General features: G+C 34.7%; 1 protein-coding gene across 1 annotated transcript in view; it reads left to right on the top strand.

Moving 5' to 3' along the window:
• Window positions 1–2337: 2337 nt before the first annotated feature.
• Window positions 2338–16109, top strand: part of LOC105777406 (vacuole membrane protein KMS1) — a 30836-nt gene continuing 17064 nt past the window's right edge. The window contains exons 1-4 of the mRNA XM_052621861.1: window positions 2338–2720; window positions 3116–3194; window positions 15136–15435; window positions 15893–16050. Of these exons, the coding sequence (XP_052477821.1) occupies window positions 2487–2720; window positions 3116–3194; window positions 15136–15435; window positions 15893–16050 (771 nt within the window). The 5' untranslated portion in view covers window positions 2338–2486. The remainder of the gene's footprint in view (window positions 2721–3115; window positions 3195–15135; window positions 15436–15892; window positions 16051–16109) is intronic.

Genomic DNA, 16109 nt, shown 5'->3' with positions numbered 1-16109 from the left:
AATTATGACTTAAATGTAGATTTATTTTGAATATTGTTACCTAATGCAAGAAGCGGTGAACAATATAAACCTTTCTTTTCTTCTATTCCAGCTTATGCATACACTTTGTTGTTTGTTTTCTCTTCTTTAGTTATTTTGTAGTTGTTGACCATTTTGCATTTGGTCTTCAACATTTTAAGGAAACAATTTAACATTCGCTTTGGATATTCTTTTTGGAAGCTATCTGTAGAAGATTGGGGTGAGGATTTACATGTTTAGTAGGTACTCGCTTTTATATAAATTATTACGGAGGAAGTGTCTATTTGTACTTGTGTATTAATTTTAAAACTTTCTTAACTTTTTTATGACATTTTAACAATTTAGTTGTTAAATTTATCGTATTTGTCATGTATGTAAACTTTTAAATCAATTTGATATGTAAAAACAATTTAAAATATAAATTTATTAATATGTGTAAAACAATTTTTTGGAAAATATTTTGAAATCGCCAAACAATGAAAAATATTTTACATAGATTCATCCAAACATTAGAAAATATTTTCCAGTAAATCATTTTACAGAAAAGTAAAATATTTTCTAGAAATCATTTTACGGAAAACATTTTACTGCCAAACAAACGGACCCTTAGTTGAAATAGGATTATTAGTTGAGAAAAGATGCAAGGAAGAGAGAGAAAGGAAGGATGGATGGATACATAGAGAGAGAGAGAGAGAGAGAGAGAGCAAAAAAAGCTAAAACTAGGAAGAGAAGAAATCTTCACGCAAAAATTACTCTCCCCCGCCCTTGATTTCTTCTTTTCTAAATCTATATTTTACTTCAAATAACATTCTTTGCTATTATTATTCCTGAAAAAAAAGTTTGATTCCTTTTCAAGTAGTTCGATCATAGCCATTTAAATTCTGGCCCAAATGGTATTCATTAATATTTTTTTCAAATTTTATTGAAGAATTTGAAAAAAAGATTTTTTTTTCAATTTTACCGTGAATCTGGAGATGGGGTCAAGCAAACGCGTGACTTCTTCTTCTCAACGAACGCACAGGTCGATAGAAGGCAAGTTTTTTTTTCTTTTTATTATTGTTATATTTTTTCTCCTCAAATTTTGATTTTGGTTATTGTTTTTTTCCTTTTCTTTTCGTTTTCATTGGATTTCTCTTCATATAATTTTATTTAAGAACTTGAATCATGTTGCATTTTTCCTAGATCTCATTTCGTTTATTAATTAGATATATTATGATATATATAATTATTGTAAAAACCAATCATTTATGTAATTGAGTCTTAAAAATTGGTCGGATGGTTCCTCAAAAGATCAAACTGAGCTGAATGTATAAGGATAATAAAAACAAATACCTTTTGGGTTTGAAGGTGCAAAAAGACAATTGTTGAATACTCTTTTCATGAAAGTTCAAATCTTATTCGTCTTACATTACATGATTACTTCTCCATTTTATGGTAAAGCTACATAATGGAACAATGAAATTGTTGGCCTTGTTTTTATAGATGTAATAATCTAAGTACAACTTGATTAGAGTTGGTGCTTGGAAATTGTTCTGCTTGGAATTTTTGTTGTCGTGTGGTACTTAGAAAACATTTTGTTGTGTCCAGGAAAATGTTGAAAATGTGCACTCATGTGTATACAATTTTTTTAGGGGTTGATTCTCTACCATTGTCTGGTAACTGAGGGTCGACAAAATCAAATAATAAACTATTTTCTTAATGCTTTGGCTTAGCCTTTTAGCTTCTGCACAACCGTGGCATATCTTAGCCTTTCTCTATAAGATTGGTTCATATTTCTTTTGCCTTTTGTTTGAAAGTATTCATGCTTATACTATTTATCTAAATATTATCTAACCAATTTTATGGCAATTCTGTTTTGGATAATTAAGCACCACTTTGAGTGCATTTAAAACATATTTCTTGTTCCAACCCTTTAATTCCTCCATCTACTCAAGCAATTGAATTAATAACTTATGAGCAGCGCTATCAGCTATTATCAATTAAGGTAATATAATATATTTTCTAAAAATAGGTTGGGTTATTAACGTGGAACCCCTTATTATTTCAGCAAGTAAAATGCTATCCCAAGCTTCTGCTTTTCCCATCCACATTTTCTTTAGGTAGGAGTCTTCATGATAGAAATAGGTTAATTAGTTTTCTTATTGTTGTTGAAATTTTTGAAATTTTAGAAAAAAAGGGGAATGTTTATTTTTTACTACCAAACAGTGCAATATCGTCTTTTATTCAATTTATTTTGCACACGAGATTCTATTCTCAAAAAAATAGATAACTTACATACCTTTGTGCAGGAATGCTCATTCTTTTTTTTTTTTGGGGGGGGTCATATAATACCTATTTTATCCTTTGTAAATGAATTAGACGTGGATATAGCACTTATATGCATGCATGCTCAATAATATTAGCTTTATGTGGATTTTTTGAATAAAGAGTGAATCTTGAGTCATGGAGTTCTTCAAGAACCATGGCTAATGGACTTGTTAAATTTTGCAGATCTTCGTAAGAGACATAGTCAAGAATTAGAAAATTTGACATTGACAACACGGCCTTTTAAAACATTAAGGCTTTTCATTCTGGCTATCTTTGAATATTTCAAGCAATCAATATTTTATCTTTTTGCAACGGGCGGTTGGCTTTTGCTTTTCAACACACTATTAGCAACTCTTGGAATTTTGCTTGTGACCATTGAAGGTCCTCATGAAAAGGTAATATTGTAGGTTATCAATGTATTACATCTATCTTTCTCATTGTTTTCTTTTGATGTACAACATACATCTGTAAGTATTTGAGGTATTTTATTTGTTTAGAGTTAATTACTTTTTTGCACTATTTTCTCCATTGAATAATGCAATTAAAAGATGCAATTGGTACTATTAGTTTGTGTGTGGGTTGCGGTGGGGAGGGTAAGAGTGGGTGGGTTGTGCTACTTCTTATTGCCTCATGATTAAATTTACATTTGGACCTTTTTACTTTTCACGGTGACTATAATGAGCTTGTGCATATTTAGTTGAAATAATTTTTGATTCGTCCATTCTTTTTTATGATAAGATTAATGGAAACAATAATTAACAGTTGCTGTCTTGATTTACATTTCTTACAGCATGTAGAGGAAGTTTCTCGGTATGTTCGGTTTGGATTATGGTGGATTGTACTTGGAGTTGCATCATCAATTGGTCTTGGTAAGAACATTGATTTCATGAATAACATTTATGGTATTTGAAGTATGCCAGATAAGTAAAGAATGATTAGGATGAATTGGCAATTTTTGGTTGTTGTTATACTATTTTGTGTATGAAAATAGGATCAAGTTACGGGGCAGTGAATCGGAAAATCATCATTTAAGTGGGTGGATTTACCCTTGTTGGTTTAAGTGGGTGGATTTACCCTTGTTGGCATTATGTCCCTTCTTAGAGGAACTTATGGTGGAAAGGATAATTAAAGGCTCTTTAGAGGAAACCTTTAAAGCTCAAGCAAATTTTATACAAAACTTTTTTGCTTATTTCATTTTCATTTTTGGTGGTGTTTATGTAATAGGCATTAAATCATTTTAAAAGGAAAATAAATTACAAAATTATTTATAGGAAAGAAATTGATACCAAAACAACTTTGGATTTATAGACATTAGGTTAGGCCAAATTGTTTCTTTATAGTCCCTAGATCATTGTTCTCAGTTATGCACTTGACTTGGCAGATTATTTATTGTTTGTCTTCTATTGACTTTACAAACAAATGCATCCTTAACATTAGTCCCTTATTGGAGAGAAAGCTGTGGGCAAGCATTTTTGAGTTCTGAAATAATTTTCCATGTAACATCAACAGTGGTCGTGCCTTGCCATTGCACTAGGATTGACATGTTTGACGTTGAGATGCAATCATAAAACATGTTCATGTTGGGGAATTATTTTTCCATCCAATAGTGGGGATAGCCTTAAAATGTAGGTTGGGATCTCTTTTTATCCCTTTAATGAGAGACACATGAAACACATTATGGATCTTGTTGGTAGGCAGAAGGTCCAATTGATAGGCCACAAGACCTATTAGAGATTCAGATAGTAGTGGGATAGCGGTATAGCAATTACTATTTAGCAGTAGCGCCACCACCCTGCACCACTATTGAAGGAAAAACATTTGTAAAACTGAATCATAAAATAGGAGGTGCAATAATCGGTATAATTGTGAGTATCAACAATATCAGTCTACTATTATTGCTAGTCTCATTTTTGGTTCAAACTATTAAGATATATTGTTTAACTAAAAAAATTACACCAAAAAAAAGAGCACCCAACAACCTTACAAGACGACCAACTTCATCCCAACACAATGAACCAAAGAAACGATAAACAATATATATAAAATGAAGTGAAGGGGAGAAGATCAGGGGTTGATTGGAGCGAAGGGTGTAAGAGTATTGAGGAAGATAAGTAATTGCTAACTTTGCCACAAAATTGTAGATTAATAGTTGTATCTCAAAATCGATTCCCTAGAACTAACAGGAATTGCTTTCAAAGAGAAAGATTGGATGATGGAATCTCTTAGAAGATGAAGGAAGACAGAGACAAAAATGAGAGAAAATAGAGATAAGGAAAGTTAATAAATTAATTTAAAAATAGAACTTTACTGTGTTTATAAAAATAAAAAAAATCTAATATGCACAGTTTTACGGTGGGAGTCTATTCCCACAATTTTGTGTCTGAAGTTCAAGAGGAAAATGGAAGGGGGAAAATAAAAATAAAAAAGAAATAAAAGAAAATGGAGAGGAGTTAAAGCTTTAGTTGTTTTAATGTTATGCATATTTATATCTATAAATACAAAAAGTAAAAAATATTTTTGAGGACTATTTAAATAATATAAAATTTTAACATTTCAATGGAGAAATTCCACGGCCAACCATAGCTGATCCTGCTTATGCCACTTGGGAACTCAACAATTCAATTGTAATGGCTTGGCTAATCAATTCGATGGAACGCCATATAAGCCGCACCTATCTTTTTTTCAAAATTGCAAAAGACATGTGGGATGCAGTCAAAGAAAACTACTCAGATTTTGGAAACGCCTCCCAAGTATTTGAGATCAAGCTTAAGTTAAAGGACATCCGACAAGGATCACTTGAGGTAACTCACTACTACAACAATCTGAAAATTTTGTGGCAAGAACTTGATATGTACCATGAGGCAGATTGGGGTGAAGGCTTAGAACACAACAGGTTTATGACCCATCTCAACAATGAACGTCTTTATGAGTTTTAGCAGGATCGAACCGTGAGTTAGATGAGGTTCGTGGTCAATTTCAGGCGCATCACCTCTCCCAACGATCGGTGAAGCATTTGCAGAAGTTAGAAGAGAAGAAAAGCATCGTCTTGTCATGATGGGAGATTCAAAGGAACCTAAACCTATGACCCCGATTTCTAACCGCCCCATCAATCCTCCGCTCTCATCTCCAAAGGTCCACAACCACAAAAACAACGTGCTGGAAATGATTCTGGATCAACAAGACCATGGTGTAGTCACTGCAATCGTGTTGGTTATACAAAAGAAAAATGCTTCAAACTCCATGGCTATCTTGAAAAAAATTAAAGGATAATAAGACTGCCATGTTATCCTCCACTACTGCAGATGATGTTCGCTTAACCAAAACACAGCTTGAGACTCTCCATAAGATACTTGGTACTTCCACTACTCATGGATCTCTAGCCACTCAAGGTACTACCCTCAACATTGCTTTTGAATCTAATAATCAATCTCCTTGGATACTCGATTCGGGTGCCTCCGATCACATGACAAGTGACTCCACGTTGTTTCACACCTACACTCCTTGTCATAACAAATCCTGAATTCGCATAGCTGACGGTTCTTACTGACCTGTGGCTGGAATAGGAGAAGTACAAATGACAGAGAGTTTTTCTCTCGATAAAGTCCTACATGTCCCAAACTTGTCCTGTAATTTACTTTCAATTAGTAAACTTACTAAGGATGAAAAAGTTCTTGCTGAATTTTCTGCAATTGGTTGTGTGATACAGGAACAGAAATCGGAGAGGATGATTGGCACTGCTAAAGTTGATGATGGACTATATATTTGGAATAAAAAAAGTACACAATGGGGATTGGATCTATCCACTTCAAAAGAGGACACTATTATGTTATGGCACCGTAGATTAAGACATCCAAACTTTGTGTATTTGAAAAAACATCTTCTGCTGTTATTTCGAAATAAAAGTATTAATTCCTTGAAGTGTGAAATTTGTCAATTATCTAAACATACCTGTGTGCCATACCCATTAAAACCACATATTCAGTCCCAACCTTTTTTGTTAATCCACAGTGACCTATAGGGAGCCAGCCGAGTGAAAAATATTACAGTAGCTAGATGGTTTATAACATTCATTGATGATCATAGTAAGGTTTTTTGGGTCTATCTACTCAAAGAAAAATCTGAAACACCCAAAGTATTCCAAAATTTTCACTTAATGGTTTGAACCCAATTCAACTCTACCATACATACCTTCCGTACTAACAATGGGAGAGAATACTTTAACTCTATCTTAAGTCTATACCTTTCTGACCAAGGCATTATACACCAAAGCTCTTGTCCTGACACTCCTCAACAAAACGGGATCTCTGAGAGAAAAAATCGTCATCTCCTTGATGTGGCTTGAGCCATAACGTTCACCATGAATGTTCCAAAATACTTGTGGGGAGAAGCTGTCCTCACTGCCTGTTATCTCATAAATCGAATGCCATCAAAGATTCTCAATTTCCAAACACCTCTAAATACTCTTTTAAAGGCCTTCCCTTTATTTCATGTTCCTAATCTTCCAGACAAAATATTCAGCTGTAAAGCTTTTGTCCATAACCATCAACCAAATCAATCCAAACTTGATCCTCGAGCCCACACCTGCATCTTCATTGGATATTCCCCTACACAAAAAGGCTATAAGTGTTACTCACCAACATTGCGCTGAATGTTTGTCTCTCGGGATGTTACCTTCTTTGAAAATGAACCATACTTTGCAGCATCTCATCTTCAGGGGGAGATTTTTAATGAAGATGAGACCCTTAATACTCTCCTCATTATACCTCCTGATCCTACTACTACTATCACAAACAAACCTATCCCAGATTTAGTTGCTGTTTCCCCTGTGCAACAAGAATTTAACACCGTCCTTCCCAATAACAATACCTCTACCGAAGTACAAGAGCCACCTGATCAAGGAAAACAACAAATACAGGTTTACTCCTGACGGAATCGTTCTCCTGAAACTGATACAGCAGTGCCAATTACATCTCCAACATAGGACTATTCTGAAACAGAAGTCCCACCTCCGTCACCATCCATCTATCTTCCAATTGCAGTTCGAAAGGGTACAAGGAGCTGCACTCAACATCCTATTTCTCGGTTTGTATCCTATGGAAATTTATCTAAGTCTTACAAAGCTTTTGTGACTAATGTTGATTCTGTAAAAACTCAAAAAAATATAGAAGAGGCTCTTGAATCAGCTGAGTGGAGAGAAGCCGTGATGGAAGAAATGAAGGCCCTCAAAAATAATAAAACATGGGAAGTCTCGGATCTACCTAAAGGGAAAAAAACGTAGGGTGCAAATGGATTTTCACTACGAAATTTAAACCCGACGTCCGTATTGACTGATACAGAGATCGACTTGTGGCTAAAGGATTCACCCAAACTTATGGTCTCGACTACAACGAGAAGTTTGCACCGGTTACCAAGCTAAACACCGTTCGGGTCCTGCTATCTCTTGTTGCCAACCTTGATTGGCACTTGACTCAATTGGATGTAAAAAATGTTTTTCTCAACGGGGAATTAAATGAGGAGGTGTACATGGATTTCCCACCCGGGTTTGAAGAAAACAAGGACCAAGTGTGTAAGTTGAAGAAGTCCTTGTATGGGCTAAAACAATCTCCACGAGCATGGTTCAGCCGATTTGCAAAAGCTATGACTAGCAGAAATTACATTCAAGGACAGGCAAACCACATCATGTTCTACAAGCACTCAGAAGAGGGTAAATGCTGCATCCTTATCGTTTATGTCGACGATATAATATTAACAGGAAATGACTCGAGCGGAATTTTGAGATTGAAAGAATTTCTTGGTATAGAGTTTGAACTTAAAGACTTGTGGAGTCTTAAATATTTTCTTGGTATGTAGGTAGCAAGGTCAAAAAAATGTATCTTCATTTTTCAAAGGAAATATGTTCTTGATTTACTCTCGGAAGTTGGTTTGATGGGCAGCAAACCAGCTGAAACTCCTATGGAGTTTAACCTTAAATTGGGAACTAATGAGGATGGAGAAGAAATCGACGGGGAGATATCAACGTCTAGTAGGAAGGCTCATCTACCTATCTCACACCCGCCCGCACATAGCCTTCATCTGTGAGTGTTGTTAGTCAAGATATGCATGCCCGAGGAGAACCACCGAAGCGCATATAGAATACTAAGATATCTAAAAGGAACTCTGGTAAAGGTCTGTACTTCAAGAAGATCACAACCAAGCGTGAAGTCTACATCGATGCAAACTGGCAGGTTCATTAATGATAGACGCCTACAAGCGGCTATTATCGTTATGCTTGGGGTACTTTCGTGACGAGGAGCAAAAAATAGTCTGTGGTAGCACGCAGCAGTGCAGAGGCAGAGTATCGAGCACTATCTCATGGTATATACGAAGGAGTTTGGATACAAAGACTTATGAGAGAACTAAAAGTGCCTTATACTGCACCTATGAAGATGTATTGTGACAACCAAAGCTATCACAAGATAGCACATAATCCTGTGCATCATGATCGGACCAAACATGTGGAAATAAATCATCACTTTATAAAAGAAACAAATACACTCAGGAGAAGTATACATCACCTACCTACCTACTAGACAACAAGTTGCAGACATGTTAACTAAAAGTTTGAATAGAAACATGTTTGAAGAACTTATTGGAAAGCTGGATTTGATTAACATCTACACTCCAGCTTGAGGGGGAGTGCTAGAATTCCTATAATTAAGGATAGAAACCTTACCTTATTACTAGTAGTTCCCTTGTAAATAGAAACTAATCTCAGTTACTGATTCTTAGGAAATTAGGAATTGTTTCCTTTAAAATGATTATTCCTCTCTTTATAATCTGTAAACTAAAGCAGTAGAAATATAACAGGATATTTTTCCTCTGAGTTTTTTCACAAGATGACCATCCTAGATAATCCAGATTATACCTTCCTTGACCTTGTCCCAAATGTGCATTAAGGATCTCCATAAGTAAGATGGATTACTATGTCGAATATTATCAGGTATCAAACTTATGACATTATATTTGTTCCTTTGAATTTTGACCCAAAACGCATCTGTATTAGCAATCAGATTAAAGCCAATCTTCATAAGGAACAACTTGTTTTGGACTTGCAAGCTTCTTAACCTCAGACCACCATTGTCTTTGGCTTTACAACAGACATTCCAACTTACTTTTGATGCCTTGCGATTAGAAGTAGAAGACCCCCACAAAAAAGCCTATTGACCATTGTCGGATAAGAGATCTTCCTGCCAATTAGCTTCACTATAGCCATTCTATCCATAAGTTTGCAATGAATTGGTGAAACTCTATCTGAAAAAATGACAGAAGGAATACCATCGAGCATTTCTTTCTTAGCATCTCCCTCGAGAAGATCTATATCCTCATCAGCTTGAAACCTCTCCCCTTCAAATGAAGATCCCAAATTTTTATCCTTCCATGGTGCCCTCTGCAGTTTATTCGAAGCCACCTTGATTTCCTTATCGTTCGCAATCGGGTCAACAGGGTTCAGAGACTCCTCCGGCCCCCTTCTTACCTTTTTTGTGGCCCTTCCGGTAGGACCATCCACTGCTGCCAAACCTCCTCCTTCAGAGTTCATGTTTTTAAATTCAGCATAATTGTTGACCTTTTAATCCTTTTAAAACTATCTAGTTTTTATTCCTAATCGCTTTACCACAAATAAAGTATGTTTCTTTCTCATATTGTCTTCTTTCTCTCTATTTATTCTTTTAGTATTTCCTCTCCATATATGTTATGTCGTGGATCAAATCTTTATCCCTCTATCTTTAAACAGTGAAAATATTGTCATGAATTCCATTTTAGATTTGCATGTTATATTTAATTTGAGTGATGATGATATTTTATCAATGAATTTCGAGGGATTTTATGGAAAAGAGCTTTTTGGTCTATTTTGTTAAAAAAACCAAGTGTTAGCTCTAAGGAAAACATTATGAAACAGAATTACAAAATTACAGAATTACAAGATAAAAGCCAGATAACATATTACGAAAATATTACAAGATGATTTTGTGGAAAATATTATGAAATTCTAGTGCGAATCAATAAACTTCTTGAGAATTCTAGATTTTTCACAGGTTATAAGTTCTCTTCATGGAATTTTGTGCTTGCAATAAGTGATACTGAATTACAGTTTACATCTCATCTCTCTTGGCTAGGGCCACGCGGAAAGTCATCTTGTAGTAATATTCAACCTAAGGAATCTAGTTGATCCAACTTCCTAGATTATCTCTTTTGAAACAATGAAGACACATTTCAATCGTGTTATTGATAGCTTCCTTCTAGCCATCTATTTGTGGGTGATAGGCAAAAGAGAAATAAGTTGAGTATCACCAAATTTGTACTATTCCTTCCAAAAAAATGCTAGAGAAATGGCGTCTTTATTACAAAAAATTTATTAAGGCAAGGCATGTAAAAGAAAATTTTCCTCAAAGAAAATGTGAGCAGCAATAACAATACAATATGGATGGGCCACATGAATAAAATGTGCAAATTAGGAAAATATGTCAACGACATATAGCATACTTAATTTCGATCAGCCATCAATGAAATCTTTTGAGATGTTCCAAATGAGGGTAGGAACTTGTAGTGGATATAAAAGCAATTGGATGTAAATGCTCTACTTCGTTCATTTTTCAATTGAAGCAAGATGCCACTAAAGTTTGAATATCTATCTTTATGCCATTTCAGCAAAAGTCTTGACAAAATCATTGGAGAGTTGTTTGCACCCCTTTGTTTGTGTTGCCATAAAATGTGGACATTATAGTAGTAATAAAAGAAAGTGGGTGAGGATATATATTCCCGTTTTTACATAATCAGCCTTCTCTAATGGCCCAATGCGTGTCGAAAGCCTTTTGCTCAATTCTAGTAACTATTCGAGTTGTTTGTCTCCTCCTAAAATAATGGAATTGAAGTATTTGATACAACATATGGTTCTTCTTCATCTCTACAAGGTAAGGCATTAGCCACATTGTTGAGTTTTCCTACCTTGTATTCAATTTTGCAATCAAGTCCCATAAACTAGCTAAGCCAATGTTGTTGTGGGGAAGTAGTCAATTGTTGCTCCATCGAGTATTTGAAACTAGTGATTTGCCTCGTATAAGGTGAGTATCTCTTGAAACTCCACCAGTGAAAATATTATGCCCCAAGTATGCCATTAGTTTAGCTCCAAATGTACATAGTCCTTTTCAAGAATAAGTGATGAGCACAAAAGAGTTCCAAGATTTTCATAATGTGCTAAATGTGTTCCCTCCCAAGACTTTCTATATATAAAAATGTCATAAAATAAAACGAGAACAAATTATATAGATAAGGTTGTTGATATGAGGGTAGTCCACACAAGTCCCAAAAGTCTCAATATGATTCGAAATTGTTTCGAGCTTTAAAAGACTCAATTTGAATTGGGGTACTCTAGAATGAACTCTAGGTTTGGGCAGCAAGCAAGAAGCTTAGAACTTGCAATATTCAATAGAGAAGATGATTAATCGAATGATAATGAACGAATGAAATAAAAACAAGTAAATAAAAAAATGAAAATTAAAGGTGGAAGATGGAATAGATAAACCGATGGAGATGATTAGAATGGCAAGTGTTCGATTGACCCTTTGAGAAAGATTTCCCAACAAACTCAACCAATGGTTGTAACAGACCCTCCATGAACAAGCTCTTGGCAACCCGAAGTTTGAAGAACTTACTCAAAAATCTTGAATAAGATTAAGTACAAAGAATTTTCTGAATAAAAACAGGAATTGAGTCTTGCAAAATAAAATACTTCAAAGAGTACTTTTATTAATCAGATAATCAAGGTCTTACATAATGAATAATGATAGTGCATTTACATAGGCTACAAATTGAATTAAAAACAAACTCGTCATTTAATTAAACTTCTAATTGGCTAAACAAGAAATATTTCTAGTTGAATTGAATCTTCTTGACAAGTAAAAATATAAAACTTTTAAACAACTTAAAATACTTAAAAATATCCTAAAAGGAATAAATAAATACAAAAATATAAAACTTTATAAATACAATATGGGGCTTATATATAATCAAAGTTCATTCTTAAAATTGAACCTTATATGATTTAAACACAAATGAGGCTAAAAACTCATAATTCTCGTAATAATCTTGTCCAAAATTTTTTGCTCGTATAATGTTCATTAAAACAGACATAACTTAAGCTCCCAAACTCAAAATTAGGTTATTTAAAGTGTGTTTTGAAGATAGGTATAGTGCTTCTAGTCATCTCAACCCAAAAATATATCACAAGTCAAATAATTTTTTTGACTTGAAAATTGATAATTTTAATTAATAGGATTTAATAAATTTAACACCATCTGTACATGCATCGTTGTAGTAGTTTCATAGGTGCTTGGAAGGCTAAAAGTGCCTTGGTCAATCCAAATGGCTTCACCATGAAATTAAAGTGGCCTTAGTGAGTGCCAATTCTTTTTTTTTTTTTGTTTATTTTATTCAATTTGATGGTAACTTGATTTAAGGTCGAATTTCCTGAAGAACTGGCCTCAATGTAGTTCATCTAGTAGATTTTCTACTATCAAAATTGGAAAATTATCTTTCATAGCTGGGGCATTCAATTTTTGTGGTGTATGCAGAATCTCTTTGTGCCATCTTGTTTTTTATCAATAGGACTAGTTAAGAGAATGGAGATGTATTAGGTTAGATAATCCCTTGACTCAACATTTTGATTGAGTGTTTTTCAGTTTCATAATTTTGCAAATATGGATATCGATAAAGGTGAACCATGATAGGGCCTGGTCTTGGAAGCATATGTATCTTGTGGTCACATGCCCAAATTAGGAAGTCCAATGGGATCTTGGAATAAGTCTAAAATTCTAGCAACATAGTCTTCTAATCCATGAGTTGTATTTGTGGCTCTCTTTAGGTGAATCGTAAGCTAGCTTCTTTATGGCAACTAATATTTGACCTAAATGTTCAATCCATTGTAACCTTAAAACTACACCAAACCCATCAACTGAAATGACAAAAAAAAAAACAAAAAAAACAAACTCAATAATAAAAATGTGCTTTGCCACTTTGATGTTTACCGAATTACAAACACCTAAGCCATGTATTTCTGCACCATTTCCATTTAATTTCCATATCAGCTATTTTGCTGATGAGAACTAATTTCTTAGCTGATTATTCACTTAGAAAATTATAGGTGCTGCCTAGATTAACTAGAATTTTGAGACGGTAATCAACTTGTGCCGATAATTGCATGTTTTATGAATATTGAACTCCAGCGATCGTAAGAAGTGAGATTTCTAGGGCTTTACCGGAGTTTGTATTATGTTCATTTGGATGACAATCTTCTACTTCTAACCAAGAACGTCTTTTACATTGATGCCTCGAAGTGTGGGATTTTGGTCCACATTGAAGTATAACCCCTTGGTATTGTATATGCTTGATATCGAGGCTGATTTTTCTCTTGCTATTTTTTTTTTCTTTTTTGGTGAAATTCTCTTGCTAAATTTTTAGTTTTCATTGCAAGTATGGATAGTGTGAAGAAGGCCTTTGATGATGTCTAAGTCTTGATTGGCTATGGTTTCTCCTTAGATCGAGCCAAACCCTATTTTCTTCTAAATGCATGGACTAAAATCATGGCTGTGATTAGATTTTGGGGCGCTGAAGTTCCACTTCCACTCTTAATTCATCTGATAGGCCTGTAGAAAAAATGTCAACCTGCTACTCTGGTCAGATTGAAGTGGATCAAGATACTAGTGCTTGGAATTAGCTCAAGTAATCATAAATGGTTGGTTTTGAAAAGGTTTAAGAGTTCACCAAATGGTTTCTCCTCAATGGTGGACCAAACCTCAAACGGCAGAATTCTTTGAACCACACTCAAGGTAGGTTTGGTTGTTCTTGTTCAAACTTGTAGAACCATATTTGGGCCTTTTTTTCATGTTGAACACTGCTACTGGAACCTTATTAATAAGCCCAATGGATCCTTAGTACCATCATAGGTGGGAAAATCAAGTTTGGTTCACTTGAGAACGAAGGAGGTTGTTTGAACACCAGTAGGACCGTCTTCACAGGGACAATGGTGCTGACTGCTTCATAACCTTGTGGTCACACCCTGGAGCTATTGCTACTTAGAAGTAGAATTTTTTAGATTTGATTGGATAACTCTTCTAGACAAACTCTTCTAGAGGTTAGGTCAAATCTTGTCTTTTTAATCCCTTGATACTTGTTTCCAGTTATGCCCTTAATTTTTGCAGATCTTGCCTTCTTAATTCCTTGATCCTTGCTGCCAGTTATGCCCTTGATCTTGGCTGATCTTTTGTTGTTTGTCTTCTATTGTAGCCTTTACAATGTGCATCCTAACATATACCAGTTGATCTGTAGGTTGTTTAAACCCTTCCTACTAAACAATGGTTAACATACCAGATGTCAAATGATCATTGTGGAAATAGTCAATTATTTCATCTTTGAAACATGTATCTTATCTTTTAGATGTATTTCTTTCTAGTTCTTCTTGTTTTCTAATTTTTAAAGTTGCTGGGTTGTGTTGATCGTTATATCTCTAATCTAAATTGGGATATAGGAAGAACTTCAATGAGTATTTCAAGAATTGTTGTGCATGGAATACTCTTTCTTTTTTCAAAATTTTAAGGTGGTGAAAGAGAGGATATCCCTTTGTCTGGTTTCTGCTATTTACACTTTTGTGCCAAAGAAAATTTCTAGAATCCGATCTGATTACACTTTAATACTGTTTTGTTATTTTTTCTTTCTATGTTTTGGGTCACCAAAAGAAATGTTCCTTTTAACTTTTCTACTCCACATTTGGTATACCAGGATCTGGTTTGCACACTTTTGTTCTTTATTTGGGTCCTCATATTGCCTTCTTTACAATAAAAGCTATGCAATGTGGACGAATAGACCTGAAAAGTGCTCCTTATGATACGATACAATTGAAGAGCGGTCCTTCATGGCTGGACAAATCTTGCGGAGAGTTTGGGCCCCCATTGTTTTCATCATCACAGGGGTCAAGGGTTCCCATCAGCAGCATATTACCTCAGGTGCAAATGGAAGCTATCTTATGGGGTCTTGGGACTGCACTTGGGGAGCTTCCTCCTTACTTCATCTCAAGGGCAGGTAGGAGCATTGTCTTTATATATTTTGTTGCCATAACAATATTTGCTAGAAGAAATTATGTTTAGTAGGCTGCAAGAGCATTTCTTGAAGAGCTGGCCCTAACCCTTTTAGCATTGCTCCCATATGTTCCTTGACCCCCTATGTTCCAAGATATTATGAAGCTTATTGTTTTTATTTAACACTTTATGAAAAATGGATTTCTTGTTTAAAGTTTTGTTTTGATTCGTAACTTCAAATATTTAAATGTTGTTTCTTGATCAAATTGGCCTAAGATTGCAATGTAGTTGCCATTTTTAGCGTTTGTCTCTGCTTTGAACGGTGATTATGATGTTGAAATTCTTTGATTTTCTTTGTTTAAATGTTTGTTATCTTCTAAAGATTGTTATTTCCAATTAGATTTTCTACTAGTCTGTAGTGTTAAATTATCCGTCTTACATTGATCTTATGGTGTATACAGCTAGTCTATCAGGCGGCAAATTTAATGCTATGGAAGAATTGGATGCTTCCTCAAGTAAGGATAATGGAGTCATAGCTACCCGCCTGAACCAGATCAAACGTTGGTTGTTATCCCATTCCCAACACATGAACTTCTTCACCATTTTAGTGCTTGCCTCGGTTAGTTATAATTCACTCTTTTCATTTCATAACCCAATTTTTGAACAAAGCAAAATATT

Source organism: Gossypium raimondii, chromosome 10 (assembly GCF_025698545.1).
Source record: "Gossypium raimondii isolate GPD5lz chromosome 10, ASM2569854v1, whole genome shotgun sequence".
Taxonomy (NCBI): Eukaryota; Viridiplantae; Streptophyta; class Magnoliopsida; order Malvales; family Malvaceae; genus Gossypium; species Gossypium raimondii.
The sequence above is the reverse complement of the archived record's forward strand: the minus strand, read 5'-3'. Positions and strand labels throughout refer to the sequence as shown.